This window comes from Vipera ursinii, assembly GCF_947247035.1.
Source record: "Vipera ursinii genome assembly, chromosome: 2".
Classification (NCBI taxonomy): Eukaryota; Metazoa; Chordata; class Lepidosauria; order Squamata; family Viperidae; genus Vipera; species Vipera ursinii.
In genome coordinates, this window is record NC_139513.1 from 291995734 (window position 1) to 292011808 (window position 16075).

The window sequence follows — 16075 nt, forward strand, 5'->3', positions numbered from 1 at the left end:
CAGGCTGAATCCACATCCGCTCCTCCTTCCTCAGGAGATGGCAGAATCCAGGAAGGGGGGGATAATGTTTTAAACATACATTTATGAATGTGATATAAATGGATTCTGACACTGAGCTTGGTTGTTGTTGTTTTTTTTGCATCTTTCATGACCCAACTAGATAACATCATCAGTCTTAGAAGGAAGGGAGTTTGTGAGAAAGAGACGGAGACGACTGTGTAGTCCCAACTGCGCTGTGAGCTTGTTTTTTTTTCCCTGCAGACATTTCACGACCCAACTACGTAGCAGCATCAGTGCATCCGAAGGGTACTAATGATGTGACCGAGTTGGGTTATGAAACGTCCGCAATAAACCCACCAACCCAGAGAGCACCAACCGACTCCACAAGTCGGTTCCAAACTGGACAGCAACTTTTGCTCAACGTGTTTCCCAAAACAAGGCTGAATCCCAGGTCTGTATAGTTTCAGGGAGATTTTTAGCATTCCACTCAAAGCGATTTCCTTCCGTCCCCCTTTTTTTCCTATGCCTGAGGAATTCTGGCAGTTGAAGTCCACAAGTCATAAAAAGGCTAAGTTTGAAGACCCCTGATCTGGGTGGTGGGGAAGCTTCTGAAACTAAACCTACTGGCCTTCTCCAGCCTATTTGGTGGGTCTGGGGGGAGATGGCCGCCACGTCCCCTTGGTGTCTCACAAGACTTCACAAGCAGCCATGCTTTTTCCCGATTTTGCAGACATGATACAGACACCTGAACACGTGTGCTGCATCAGCCAGACAACTGCAACAGGGCACATGCATCCTTCCTCATCCTACCTCTGGGCTGCTTCCTCTTAAGCTGCACCATTTTTGTCTTTAATGGAAAACACCCGATAGCAATATTCCTACAATTAGTTTGCCAAAATCCAACCAGGTGGCAATTCCAGTGACGGGATGGAGAAATCTCTAAAGCGCGCCAAGTGAACGTCACAGTCCTCTTCCCCCGTGCAGAATAACAGCTCCAGATCTTGGGGAGGAATGCAACGTTTTCAAGCAACTTCGCAGTCGACCACGTAGCACTAATTAGTCACGAGACCCATGTGCAGGACACATAAATAGCTCAGAGGCATCCATGGCTGCTGCGTTGCTCCTGACCAATTTGCCAATCAGAGCTTTGGGTTCCTGAAAGGATTCCTCAGAGGAATATTTCCTCTGAGGTCCAGGAAATAGAAGCCAAGCGTCCCTAATTTATTTCAGCCTGCTATACGGATAAATCAGCCAGCCAGCCCAGTCAATTAATTGCACCCATTTTACTCAATAATTGAGTCAATCTGTTTTCTTTTGCCTGCACGTCACGCAAAACAACAAGACGACGTGCTCAGATGATGCCCTAGTGGGTTGCAGATAGTCCTGAGTAGACAATAAGTAATTGGCGGCTTTTTCGTTTTGCCACGTTCCTCCTGGGAGGTTATTGGACCTCGGCAGTTTTTTTGATAAATGGCTGAACACAAAATACTTTCCTAAAATTGCAGGCTAATTAAAACAGGAGCATCTCAGCCAAGCAGAATGTTCTGGAATCCACTTAACAAATTATTCCGCAGCTGGATGCAGTTTGATGGCAGTCAGTCTCCTTGGTTCTCCTTCGGAGGGTTTTTTTGGGGTGGGGGGGATGTCTATCCCCCAAATCTCACTGATATGTTTTTTCTTCTGGGTCCAGTTTGGAAAATCCCAAGTTATGGTTGCAGAGTCAGATCTGCCGGCTGAGATGCGTTTTGCAAACAGGAACTCCCAAAGCCTCAGAAACGGATAAAAGTTTAGCCATAATTTGTCTGTTTCCTAAAATTCTTCCTACAGATGCTTTTAACCTCTTAACAATTCACATGGCCGTAACTGAGTCCGTCCTTCTTGATGCTGGTTGTCTTCTTTCTTCTTTTTTCCGGTCCAAAAACCTTTTCCAAAAAATGGATCTTCGCCACCTGTGTCTGAAGTAAAGGTGGTCCTCAATTTAGGACCACAACCAAGCCCCAAATTTCTGTTGCTAAGCCAGACAGATGTTAAGTGAATTTTGAACCCATTTTGCGAGCTTTCTTTCCACTGTTAAGTGAATCACTGCAGTTGTTAAGTGAGCAACACCATTATTAGGTGAATCTGGCTTTCACCCCCCAACCCCGGACTTTGCTTGTCAGGTCACAAAAGGAGGATCACGGGACCCCAAGGACACGGCAACCGTCATAAATATGAACCAGTTGCCAAAAGCATCTGAATTTTGATCTCATGACCATGGAGATGCTGTAACGTTCGTGTGAAAAACACTTTTCCAATTTTTCCCAATTCAAACGGTCATTAAACGAACAGTTTTAAATCCAGGATTTACCTGTAGGCTCATTTCAGCTCTGACGTTCGTGCTTCGAGGGAGAACGCTGGTTTCATTTGTTCAATAGTCCATCGGTTTGTTTTCGTGGCTGTCTGAAGTCTCGGGTGTTTTTCCCAACGTCAAAGTTCAAGGACATCAATACTCTTTCCTATCCTATCCCAAAGGTGCTTTTTCTCCCCAAAAGACAACTGGACTTTGCTTTTTTTTATTCCCCCCCCCTTCCTCTAAAACACTCTGCTCATCCAAGAAGCTTCTTCGGTTCGGTTCAGCTTCTCGGATGAGTGAAGTGAAACATTTTCAAGGGAAAAAAAGCCAAGGTGCCTTTTTGGGGGGGGGGGGAAACACACCTTTGGGACAACCGGGACCTGGACCAATTGAGAATCTCCATAGACTCACTCTCTTTTTCTTTTTTTTTAAAATCCCATTTATATCCTGCCCTTCTCCGAAGACTCAGGGCGGCTTACAGTCCAAGAAGCACAAATCAAATGTGCTTAGCAATAGCCTTCATTCTATGTATATGCCTGCTTATTAGGGCTTCCCCCCCCCCGAGCGGCATTTTTACAAAGTCAGCTTATTGCCCCCAACAATCTGGGTCCTCATTTTACCTACCTGGGAAGGATGGAAGGCTGAGTCAACCTTGAGCCTGGTGGGACTCGAACCTGCACTAATTGCAGGCAGCTGGTGTTACTTAGGGAGGCATTAGCCCCCTGCTCCACCAAGGCTCTCTTCCTCTCCTACATCTTCAGAATCTGACTTCGGCTTCCGTAGGGGGTCACAGGGAATGTCACGGCTTTCGAGGTCCCCTGGTTGACCCAGACTCCATCACTGTTGGGTGAGCTTCCCTGGCGGCCGATCTGCTTCCGGGTTCATCTCCACAGTGTTGGTCCCTACCTTTAAAGCCTACGGCGATTCTCCGTCATCCAGGTCACGGTTGTCCCAAAGGTGCTTTTTTTTCAGGAGGCAGCTGGACTGTTTCGTTTTTCTTTGAAGACGTTTCGCTTCTCATCCGAGAAGCTTCTTCAGCTCTTGAGTGGATGGTGGGGAACGGAAGGATTGATAGTCCTGGCAGACAGCTGGTCATTTGCAATCGTTTAGAGCAGTGGTGGCGAACCTTTTAGAGACCGAGTGCCCAAACTGCAACCCCAAACCCACTTATTTATCACGGGGTGCCAGGTGGGCGTGGCCCACTGGGTGGGTGCAGCTGTGGTGGTCATGGAAGATTGGGTGGGTGTGGCCAAGGTGTGTGTGGTCACCTCAATCTTGCTCGTGGGGAGGGACACCTGTGGGGGGTGGGCAGGGTTGGAGGAGCTCCAGGAGGTTTCTGGCAGGTGGGGCGATAGGCAGGAGACTCATCCTGTGGGGTGAGGCGGGTGGGGATGCCATTGCCACGGGGCAAGGCAAGAGCTGGGGCAGCTGCTGCCTGACACCATCGGCCCCCGCACACAGGCCAGCGAGCGCATGGGGGCCAACGGTGTCCGTCAGTAGCCACAGCCTGCCGACCCCTCGACAGGCGCACTCTGTTGCTCCGCAGCCCGTCGCCAGCAGTTCAAAGAAGCCGCCTCCGAGATGGATGGTCAGCCGACAGCTGAGGAAGTGATGCAGTGGGTCGTGCCTGGGAAAAGGAAGGACGGGATGGGGGGCAGGAGGGAAACCAGCCGTGCCGGGATGCATCCAGCCACGTGGGACCTCGACGAATTAGCAGGCGGCTGGTTGAAGAGGGACAGTTGCCACTTCCGGGGCTTGGCGCGGGTGCCCCCAGAGAGGGCTCCGAGTGCCCCCTCTAGCGCCCGTGCCATAGGTTCGCCACCACTGGTTTAGAGAATCCAAATGGCCTCAATGACTCTCTAAAACAAGGGTGTCAAACTCAATTTCATTGAGGGCCACATCAGCATTGCGGTTGCCCTCAGGGGGCCGGGTGGGCGTGGCCAGGGTGGGCGTGGCCTACTGGGTGGGCGTGGCTAGAGTGCGTATGGCCTACTGGGTGGGTGTGGCCAGCTCTACATTGTTCGCATCAAGGGTGCCTGTGGGGGCCTGGGCAGGAGTGGGACAGATCTGAGGGTCTCTGGCAGGAGGAGGGTCTCTGGGCCAGGGCCAACGCAGTGGGGGCCGTTCCCTCCCTGTTTCCAGGATGGCTTCGTGGGCCACATGAAACCACTTCACGGGCCGCATCCGGCCCCCGGGCCTTGTGTTTGACATGTCTGCTCTAAAAGAAGGCAAAGGATCGGCTGTCTGCCAGGAGTATAAATCCTGCCCTTCCCCCATTATCCAGTCAAGAGCTGAAGAAGCTTCCTGGATGAGAAGCGAAACGTCTTCGCAGAAAAACGAGAAAGTCCAGCTGCTTCGTGGAAAAGCATTTTGGGATTATCTTCCAAGCCCTTCATGGCATGGGGCCCGGCTACCCAAGGAACCGTCTTGGCCAGTGGGATCGGCCTGCCCCACTTGCAAAGGGAACATGTTCAAATCCTGCCAGGGGAGGAATTGCTGCTGGTGGGGTCCAAAAAGAGCCTTTTCTGCCATGGCCCCCGCCCTTGGGAATATCTTTCCCCCCTCCCCCCAAGGTGGGATCCACACCCACCCGTCTGGCCTTCAGGAAATGCCTGAAAACATGGGCTAAATTTCTTCCATGCAAGACACCCAAAGTGCCTCTGTTTGCTTTGCCTGAATCTGGGCTGCGAACCCGGGCACATCAGTCTATTTATGAAGACCTCTGTTTCATTCATTCAGGTCGTCCCAGGTTTCCTCTAACCTTCAAAATCTGCCTTTGGGGTGAAAGTGCAATTCTCAGCTCTGGTGACTGCTGGGCAACTCAAGGGGGGAGCCGAACGGTCCCAGACCGAGCAATGTTTGCGTCAACAGGCGCATGCGGGAAAATGTAGGCCAGTGTCACATCGAATTATTGACAGGGGGACTCGCTGGCATTTTATCCCATGGTTTTCCCCCTCTAGTCAGAGATGTCTTGGCCATCAAAGTTTTTCCTGTGGCCTGGAAAGCCAAGGACATTTTTTTCAGGAAAAGCCTCTATTTTGCAATTTCTTAATGGAATGCCTCGTTTTTATACAGCTCCTGGAGGGTGAGCGAAGAAGGCAGACAGTTAAGTTAGGGTAATGCTTGCCCAATCTTGTTATCCAAAGCTTTTAAAGGAAGTGGGAGGGAGGGAGATGGCCAGTTTAAAAATGGGATAAATAAATTAAAATAAGCAAAGAAGACCAAAGCCTCCTTCTCATGGTTTCCCTTTGTTTTTCTAACATTTCCTGGTTAGAGTCTTCCATTTTAGGACGATGTTTGGGAAAGAGAAGGGACGCGGTGGCTCAGTGGCCTAGGACGCTGAGCTTGTCGATCAGAAGGTCGGCAGTTTGGGGGGTCGAATCCCGAGTGCCGCGTAGCAGTGAGCGCCTGTTACTCGTCCCAGCTTCTGCCAACCTAGCAGTTCGAAAGCACGTAAAAATGCAAGTAGAAAAATAGGGACCACTACGGTGGGAAGGTAACAGCGTTCTGTGCGCCTTTGGCGTCTAGTCATGCCGGCCACGTGACCACGGAGACGTCCTCGGACAAGCGCTGGCTCTTCGGCTTTGAAACGGAGATGAGCACCGGCCCCTAGAGTCGGAAACGACTAGCACGCATGTGCGGGGGAACCTTTACCTTTAACTTTACCTTGGGAAAGAGGGCAAATGCCATTTTATTTAATGATGTATTCACATCAGGAAAACCGAATAACAGAGTTGGAAGGGACCTTGGAGGTCCTCTAGTCCAGCCCCCTGCTTGAGGAGGAGACTCTATGCCATTTCAGACAAAGGGTTGTCTAATTTCTTCTTAAAAACCTCCAGCGGTGGAGCACCCACGAAATCTGAAGGCAAGTCGTTTCCCTGATAATTTGTTCTCACTGCCAGGAAATTTCTCCTTAGTTCCAGGTTGGTTCCTCCTTGACCATCTTGACTTTCTGACTCCCTTCCTGCAGACAGACGACACCCCCTGTCCCGAAGGCTGCTTGTCTGACACCAACACCCTTCTGAGAGACTGAGAATCAGACACTTCCAACATTTCCAGAATCTTGCTATAAAGAATAGTGGGAGTCAGAGAGAGTCGCTCTCCTCGCTGGCTCTGTGGTCTGGGACCCTCATCTGCTCGGAAGGAAGGAAGGGAGGGAGGAAGGAAGGAAGGGAGGGAGGGAGGAAGGAAGGGAGGAAGGAAGGAAGGGAGGGAGGAAGGGAGGGAGGAAGGGAGGGAGGAAGGAAGGAAGGGAGGAAGGAAGGGAGGAAGGAAGGAAGGAAGGAAGGGAGGGAGGAAGGAAGGAAGGAAGGAAGGAAGGGAGGAAGGGAGGGAGGGAGGAAGGGAGGAAGGAAGGAAGGGAGGAAGGGAGGGAGGAAGGAAGGAAGGGAGGAAGGAAGGGAGGAAGGAAGGAAGGAAGGAAGGAAGGAAGGGAGGAAGGAAGGAAGGAAGGAAGGGAGGAAGGAAGGAAGGAAGGAAGGAAGGGAGGAAGGGAGGGAGGGAGGAAGGAAGGAAGGGAGGAAGGGAGGGAGGAAGGAAGGAAGGGAGGAAGGAAGGGAGGAAGGAAGGAAGGAAGGAAGGGAGGAAGGAAGGAAGGAAGGGAGGGAGGAAGGAAGGAAGGAAGGAAGGAAGGAAGGAAGGGAGGAAGGAAGGGAGGAAGGGAGGGAGGAAGGGAGGGAGGAAGGAAGGAAGGAAGGAAGGAAGGAAGGAAGGGAGGAAGGAAGGGAGGAAGGGAGGGAGGGAGGAAGGAAGGGAGGAAGGAAGGAAGGGAGGAAGGAAGGAAGGAAGGGAGGAAGGAAGGAAGGGAGGGAGGGAGGGAGGAAGGAAGGGAGGAAGGAAGGAAGGGAGGAAGGGAGGGAGGAAGGAAGGAAGGGAGGAAGGAAGGGAGGAAGGAAGGAAGGAAGGAAGGGAGGAAGGAAGGAAGGGAGGAAGGAAGGAAGGAAGGAAGGAAGGAAGGGAGGGAGGGAGGAAGGGAGGAAGGGAGGGAGGAAGGGAGGGAGGAAGGAAGGAAGGAAGGAAGGAAGGGAGGAAGGAAGGGAGGAAGGGAGGGAGGGAGGAAGGAAGGGAGGAAGGAAGGAAGGGAGGAAGGAAGGAAGGGAGGGAGGGAGGGAGGAAGGAAGGGAGGAAGGAAGGAAGGGAGGAAGGGAGGGAGGAAGGAAGGAAGGGAGGAAGGAAGGGAGGGAGGAAGGAAGGGAGGAAGGAAGGAAGGAAGGGAGGGAGGAAGGAAGGGAGGGAGGAAGGAAGGAAGGAAGGAAGGAAGGAAGGAAGGAAGGAAGGGAGGAAGGAAGGGAGGAAGGGAGGGAGGAAGGGAGGGAGGGAGGAAGGAAGGAAGGAAGGAAGGAAGGAAGGAAGGGAGGAAGGAAGGGAGGAAGGGAGGGAGGAAGGAAGGGAGGAAGAAAGGAAGGGAGGGAGGAAGGGAGGAAGGAAGGAAGGGAGTGAGGAAGGGAGGGAGGAAGGAAGGAAGGAAGGGAGGGAGGAAGGAAGGGAGGGAGGGAGGAAGGGAGGGAGGAAGGAAGGAAGGGAGGAAGGAAGGGAGGGAGGGAGGAAGGAAGGGAGGGAGGAAAAGAAAGAAAGGAGGAAGGGAGGGAGGAAGGAAAAGAAAGAAAGAAAGGAGGAAGGGAGGGAGGGAGGGAAAAGAGAAAGAATGAAAGAAAGAAAGAAAGAAAGAAAGAAAGGAGGGAGGGAGGAAGGAAAAGAAAGAAAGAAAGAAAGGAAAGAGGAAGGAAGGGAGGGAGGAAGGAAAAGAAAGAAAGAGAAAGAAAGAAAGAGAAAGAAAGAAAGAAAAAGGAAAGAGGGAGGGAGGGAGGAAAGAAAGAAAGAAAGAAAAAGAAAGAAAGAAAAAGAAAGAAGGGAAAGGAGATAGGAAGGAAGGAAGGAAATGGAATGGAATCTAAAAGGGACCTCGGAGGTCTTCTAGTCCAGCCCCCTTGCTCAAGTAGGAGAACGTATATCATTTCAAATAGCTGTCCACTCTCTTCTTAAACTCCTCCAGTGATGGAGCACCCACAATTTCTGAAGGGCGGCTGTTCCACTGGGAAAGGGAAGATCCTTAGCACCGAGCTTGGCTGTTTCCTTGCAGACATTTCATATCCCATTGAGATAACACCAGTGCTAGGAAGGAGGGAGGAGGGGGGCAATATCTTTTCTGGCACCCACTTTTATCAGGCACTACCTGGCACCTTCCATGCTGCTCCTCCTGGCATGACCCCAGCCCTGGCACTCAACCGGGCAAACAGCTCCTGGCTGCCTTTTGGCATCTCCCTCCAGAGACAAAGGTCAGCCATCTTCGGCTGGACCCCGCAGGGAACACCTGGCATCGCTCCCCCCCCCCAGAAAAATCTGGCCTTCCCCCCTGCCCCCCCCCGGCTTCTTCACCCAGCAGCCATCTCCCTTGCCCTCCTACCCACGTCAGGGCTTAGCCTGAGTGCCGGGTGAAGGCTACAGCCATCGGCAGTCCGGGGTTCAAGGTCCGGCCCAGACCCAGACAAGGGGTCACTTCTGTAACCGGATGAGCCTCTTTCAGAACTGGCTTGCTCGACCCAACCGGGCCTTCCTGCTCCAGCCAACTTTGTCCCTTGTCCCAAGGCACGCCCTTCCCCTCCCTCCTGTGGTCAAAGAAGTCAAGATGGCCGCTCGGCCTTACAGGGGATCCCCAGAGGGCTGAGCGGGTTCCGCGGGGGGGGGGCTTCGCTCAAGGGGGACCTCCAGGGCCAAGTGGCCTCTTTGCAGGGCTAGGCAAAGGCAACCCATGTTCCACAGCTGGGCCCCTTCGCAGGCAAATGGGCCAGCTGTGGAACATGGGTTGCCTCCTCCTCTTCTTCTCCTCCTCCTCCTCTTCTCCTTCTTCTTCTTCTCCTCCTCCCCCTCTCTTCCTCTTCCTCCTCCTCTTCTCCTCTTCCTCCTCCTCCTCAGCAAACCCCACTCCCTTCTGACCTTGATGATGTTACCTAGTGGGGCCATGAAACGTCTGCAACCCAGCTCAGAGAGCACCCATAGTTCTCCTCCTCCTCCACCCCCCTCCCTCCTCCTCCGGGCCCGCCAGAGCTCTGCACATGCTCCAAAACACCCTGCCCTGCAAAGCCAGCTCCCGGGGGACACGAGCAGCGAAGCGGACACCGCTACGCTACGCATCCTCCGGCTCGGGCCGGCCTGGGTCGGAAGGCTGGCCTGCGATCGCATCCCGGGCGCGTGGCGGCTTCCCAGGCGCGTTCACACGACCAGCGGCGGCTCACGTGCAGAGAGGGGGAGCCGGCGCGGGCGGCCAATCAGCGCTCCCCGGGCCCGCCCGCAGCCAATGGCACGCAGGGGCGGGGATCAGCGGCGGCGCCCCCGACCCGGCCCAGCCTGGCCAGGCGAGCCGAGGCGGCGGCGGCTTCCCGAGTCGGCGGCCGGTGGCTCCCGTAAGTAGGCGGGGCGGGGACGCGGAGAGTGGCGAGCGTGCCTCTGAGCCAGTGCAGAGGGCGCGGGGCGGAGGATCGGGCCCTTTCTCGGCCGGAACCCGCAGCTGCCGAGCAGCGAAGCGGCGGTCTTTCCCGGGGGGGGAGAGCCTCGCAGATAGACTATCCCTGCTGCTGGAGGCTCGCTCGGCCCCTTCCCGGGGGCGGGGGAGGGGGGAAAGGTGCTGGCTGGGAAGCCTCGGCGTGGAGTGGGGCTCGCATTGCAGTCGCGACTGCGGGAGGGTCCCGGTGCCCTGGCGGGGCACGACTTCTGGACCTCGGGGTGTCCCTCCTGCAAGGTCGAGCCGGGCCGGGACGCTTCGCTTCGGGCCGGAAAGCGAATCGGGGCTCAAAGTTGTCCCAAGTTTCTCAGCTGTTAAAAAAAAGGAAGGAAGGAAGAAAAGGGGGGGGCGGTTCCTCTTTGCGCCTAGATCCACTCTGGGATTTCGGGACACCCCCCCCCCAACCCGGGTTGTTTCCTCGGGACCCTTTGGAGAGGGGAGGGGGTCAGCGGCTTCTTCCACAATGCTTCCAGCTGGGATTTCCTCGTGGTCTCCCATCCCTCGCTGGCCTGAGGCTGGGAGAAGGAAGCGAGGTAGGGGTGGCACAGCCCTTCTGATCCCGGCGCCAAGGGGCCCCGCCTGCCCCGGGAACATTTCGGAAATTCTGCCCCAAATCGCATCCTAGAAGGAGTCCCCTGGCAGTACTTCACACATGTAGAAGACTTGCAGGTATCACAGAGATGGCAAAGGGGCCTTTTGAGGCTTTAGGGCTGCTTTTCTAGAACTCCTCTTGAAGTTACTAGTCCACAAGCAATCCTCCTACATCTCTATCTCTCTCTCTCTCTCTCTCTCTCTCTCTCTCACACACACACACACACACACACACACATACACACACTCCTCTTTTGTTTCCTTAAAGTTACAGGTTGCATTCTGGGTGAGGCGGGCAAAGCAAGAGTCCCGGCTCCCGTCATTTCCTACCCTGAGAGCGCTCAAATGTACCCCATATGTTTGTTGTGCGATGGGGGAGGGGCTGAACTATCCTTGTTGGATGCCACAAGTGCCACTCTGTGTGTGTGTCTGTGTCTTTCTGTATGTGTCTTTTGTGAGATCTGCTGGAGCAGCTTAGTAGAAAGTCTGTGCAGTTGTACTGGAAATATAGCTAGTCCCTGACGTAACAATCATTCGTTTAGTGACCATTCAGTCACAACAGCACTGAAGAAAGTGACTTATGACCAGTTTCACGCTTATGACCGTTGCAGCATCCCCGCGCTCACGGGATCAAAATACAGACGCTTGGCGACTGACTCGTACTTATGATGGTTGCAGTGTCCCGGGGTCATGTGATCAAAATTCAGACGCTTGGCGACTGACTCGTACTTATGACGGCTGCGGTGTCCCGGGGTCATGTGATCCCCATCTGACCAGCAAAGAATGGGGAAGCCAGATTCACTTAAGAATTGTGTTACTAGCTTAACAGCTGCAGTGATTCGCTTAACAACCGTGGCAAGAGAGGTCGTAAAAAGGGGCAAAACTCACTTAACGACTGTTATCAGAAATGTTGGGCTCAATTGTGGTCGTAGGTTGAAGACTAGAATTTATTTGCGGGGTTTTCTGGGTTGAGGTGGACCAGAAAACTGTGGAAGCTCAAGATTAGGAGAGCCTTTCCCCTGGAAATAAGCTTCAGAGTTGTTTTCCCAGGTCGTGGGAGGTAGTGAGTTCGAGTTGATCCCGCTTGCAGTGGTACATGCAATTGAAAAATAGCAAATCCTAACTCCAAGACCCAACCACGTAAAAAAGCATTTTTAAAATTGGTTTCCCATCCTATGCAATCTGGGATCTCTCGATGCCTTACACATGCAATAAAGTCGAGCATCAAAAGGCCACCACGGTAAGCTAACAAATTTAAAAAATAGATTTATTTCTGAGCCAGCATGGGCCAATGTTCTCAAACTTGGCAACCTGAAGATGTTTGAACTTCAACTCCCAGAATTCCTTAGCCAGCACTGCTTCCCCATTAACTTCGCAAAAGGGGATCACATGACCCCGGGACACCATCATAACCCTGGGGCTGCTACAGTGGTCATGTGAAAAATGGTCATAAACCACTTTTTTCAGTGCCGTTGTAAATTCGAACAGTCGCTAAACAAATGGTCGTAAGTTGAGGACTAGCTGTGTTTTTCCGAGATTGGACTTACAAGTCTCTTTTAAACAAACCAACTACCCAGATTATCTGACCTGGTTTTCCCTTTGCCCACCCCCTGTCGAAACAATTTGGACCTTAGCTTAGAAAGTACAGGTAGTCCTCGACTTACAGCCAACTGAGTCCAACACCTCTGTTGTTAAGTGAGACATTTGTCAAGTGAGTTTTGCCCCATTTTACAACCCTCCTTGCCACAGTTGTTAAAATGAATTATTTTGGTTGTTAAGTTAGTGACACAGTTGTCAGAAAGTCACAAAAGGGGATCACCTGACCCTGGGACAGTACTTATGAATCAGCTGCCAAGCATCTGAAGTTTGATCACATGACCATGGGGATGCTGCAATGGTTGTGAAAGTGTGGAAAATGGTCATAAGTCATGGTTCCCAGTGCCGTTATAACTTCAATGGTCACTAAATGAACTGTTGTAAAATGAGGGGAACCTCTTTTATTTCTGCCACTGAACTACAAATGCTTTCTTTTGATGTGTTTCTTTAGATCGCAAGAAGAAATATAAGAGGCACATCCAACAGGTTTTTCAAAATCTTCCTCAACTGGGCCCGCACCCCAATCCAAGAGTGACCCTGCAAGAGACCTATGTAGATCTTCTTCTGAAGAGGAGACCAGATCTGCCCCAAACAGGTCATGAGATTATGGCTGTGCAGAGAAAGTACTGGGAGATGAAGACCCATCTAGAAGGTGGCCCGAACGTTGATCTGGAGAGTTTATTTCATCCAGATCCTGAAGGAGAAAACTCCAAAACTCTTTTGTTGCTTGGACCTTCTGGGGTAAGAAAAACCACAGCCACATGGAAGTTCATGTTGGACTGGGCATCAGATAAACTATGGCAGACCAAGTTTGATTACGCCTTTTATATCTCTTGCAATGCACTCCGCTGTGGCACCAAGTTTATGAGTGCAACGGAGATGATCCTCAACAATTGTCCTTCAGGAATGGTATCCATGGAGGATGTTTTGGCCAACCAAGACAACCTCCTCCTCATTGTTGATGGTTTGGAGGACCTGAAGCTCTCTCATGTCCCAGTTGATGGGCTGGACAAGGATCCCCATCAAAAGCAAGAGGTGGTGAAGCCGTTGATGGGTCTGCTCAAGAAAAAGATCTTTCCGAAGTGTCACCTCCTGGTGACCACAAGGCCCATGGGTGTACGCTCAATGTTGAAGTATCTGAGATCACCACTCTTGGTGGAGGTGTTGGGTTTTCCTCCTGTGCACAGGAAAGAATATTTTCATCGCTTCTTTCAAAACATGGAACAAGCCAACCAGATCTTTGAACTGGTTCAAAGAAATGAAACTCTTTTCAGTCTGTGCTTTCTCCCTGCAACCTGTTGGGTCATTGGCTCCATTTTTCAACAAAACCCACAGACAGAACTTCTTCAAGGTATCCCAGAAACTGCAACACTCACCGAAATTCACCTGCATCTCCTCCTGAGTTTCTTGGGTGCCTTTTCCAGGCAAAGTCACCTGGAAGACCTGTGCTGTCTAGCAAAAGATGGGATGATCCGCGGAACAATGGTCTTCCGTGAAGAAGAGCTAAAGGAACGTGGCTTGGATTACTTGACTTCAGACTCTCCTTCTGCAAATAAGAAAGTTTTCCTCCAAGATGTTCAGGTGGGAACCTTGTACAGGTTCACCCACTTGAGTTTTCAGGAGTTCCTTGCTGCCTTGTTCTACTTGCTGGACACTGAAGAGACCACCAGAACACCTTACCAAGACTTGAGTGAGATATTTGGTGATAAGAAGAACAGCAACAGATACCTCATGTTGATCCATTTTCTCTATGGCTTGTCCAATGTGGAAAGGATGAGTGTCCTTCAAGAATCGTGGTCCTTCAAGATATCCACCACTAAGGTTTGTCCAGAATTGTTAAGGTGGGTGGATCAAGAAGCCAAGGCTCACTCCTTTAGAAGACAGGAGGATCTGCTGGAATTGTGTCATTATATTTATGAAATGAAGGACACCGTCTTTCCCAGAGAACAATGAAACATATCCACAATATGGATCTCAGAACACAACTTTTGACCAAGCTGGACTTTGAAGCTTTATGATTTTGCCTTTCAGCTGCTGAAACTTTGAATTCAGTTCAGCTCTCTGGCTATGAGTTTGGACCTCAAAGATTCCAACAACTTTTACCAGGATTCTTGAAATCTTCAGAGATCCAGTAAGTAGAAAGAGACCCAAGGAATAGTTGAGTTGGCAATGGGTTCAAAACTTAACATTTGATTGTCCAGGATCCCAATCAATACAGATAGTTCTTCACTTACAACTCGGTTGTTAAGTGAATCTGGTTTCCCCACTGCTTGTCAGAAGGTGGCAAAAGGGATCACACAACATAGCACTGGTCATAGGTATGAACCAACTGCCAAGCATCTGAATTTTGATCACGTGATCATCGAGGATGCAACAAAGGTTGCAACTATGAAGAATGGTCATAAGTCACGTTTTTCAGCGCTGTTGTAACTTTGAATGGTCACTAAATGAACTGTTGTATGTTGAGAACTCTCTGTATTATACCACAAAAACCCTGTAAAAATATCTGGTGTAGTGTTGTTCAACTTTGTGCACTTGAAGATGGGTGAACTTCCAACTCCCAGAATTCTCCAGCCAGCATTCCTCAGCCAGCCAACTCCCAGAATTTCTTATGTCTGGCTGGGGAATTCTGGGAATCGAAGTTTACCCATCTTCAAATTAAGAAATATTGATCCGGTGGGTGATAGAGTATAACGTATGAGAGAATAAAAGAATGACTGAGTTGGAAGGGACCTTGAAGGTCTTCTAGTCCAACCCCCTGCTCAAACAGGAGACCCCGTACCATTTCAGACAAATGGCTGTCCACTCTCTCCTTAAAATCCTCCAGTGTTGGAGCACCCACAACTTCTGAAGGCAAGCTGCTCCACTGGTTGATTGTTCTCTCAGGAAATTTCTTCTTAATTCTGGGTTGCTTCTCTCCTTGATTAGTTTCCATCTGTTGCTTCTTGTCTTTTGGTGTCTTTTGGAGAATAGGGTGACCCCTCCTCTTCTTTGAAGGCAAGGCTACACTCAATCACAGGGCTGGAAGGGACCTTGGAGATCTTCTAGTCCAACCCCCTGCTTAGGCAGGAGACCCTACCATTTCAGATAAATGGTTGAGCAATTTCTTTTTTAAAACCTCCGTTGATTGAGCATGCACAACTTCTAGTGCTGTGGTGGCGAACCTATGGCACGCGTGCCACAGCTGGCACGCAGAGCCCTCTCTGTGGGCACGCATGCCATCGCCCTAGTCCTAGGCCTTCAGCTGGGTTTTATAAAACCTTTTCGCTTTAGACCTCTGCTGCCGTGTGCAAAAAAAAAAGGTTCAGTCAATCAATCAATCAATTTCAACTTCTTGCGGGGAAAAAAAAGATCTTGCAAAGTTGGAATTGATTGAACTTTTTAGTCCCACCCAGTCTGCCTTTACCACCACAGCCACGCCCTTGGCTCTTTTATGACTCGTGGACTTCAACTCCCAGAATTCCTGAGCCAGCATGGCTCAGCTTGGAAACCTTTCCCTTTCCCCTCAGCATAGCTGGCTCAGGAATTCTGGGAGTTGAAGTCCATGAGTCATAAAAAAGCCAAGGTTGTCCACCCCTGGATAACTATCTTGTATTCTGTTTGCTCCCTGAATGTTGTTGTTTCATGTTATATATTACACCACAATTCTTTGAACAAACCACTGTCAGATATTTGTGCTCCCGTGTTATCACAAGAAGAAAATGAGAAAAAGGCTGTGATAATTTACATTTTAAACAACATGGTTATCCAATCTCTTCTTGAAAACCTCCAGTGATGGAGCAACCACAACTTCTGGTGGCAAGCCATTCCACTGGTTAATTGTTCTGTCAGGATATTTCTCTTTAGTTCCAGGCTGCTTCTCTCCTTGATAAGTTTCCATCCGTTGCTCCTTGTCCTGCCTTCAGGTGCTTTGGAGAATAGCTTGACTAAGATCACAATCTGGGTTTCTGGAATGGCTGGAACTCTGAGGGCCACTCCTAACCACCATCCATTCAGCACCATCCTAACTTGGGACCGTCGCTGAACAAATGTTTGTAGGTTGAGAACCAGAACAGGCA

General features: G+C 50.9%; 1 protein-coding gene across 1 annotated transcript; it reads left to right on the forward strand.

Moving 5' to 3' along the window:
* Positions 1-8533: 8533 nt before the first annotated feature.
* LOC310634682 (NACHT, LRR and PYD domains-containing protein 12-like) lies at positions 8534-13970 on the forward strand (the record flags this gene model as incomplete). Its single annotated transcript, XM_083353217.1, has 3 exons — positions 8534-8607; positions 9413-9732; positions 12469-13970. 3 exons carry the CDS (start codon positions 8534-8536, stop codon positions 13968-13970), a joined length of 1896 nt encoding a protein of 631 aa, XP_083209343.1.
* Positions 13971-16075: the final 2105 nt, after the last annotated feature.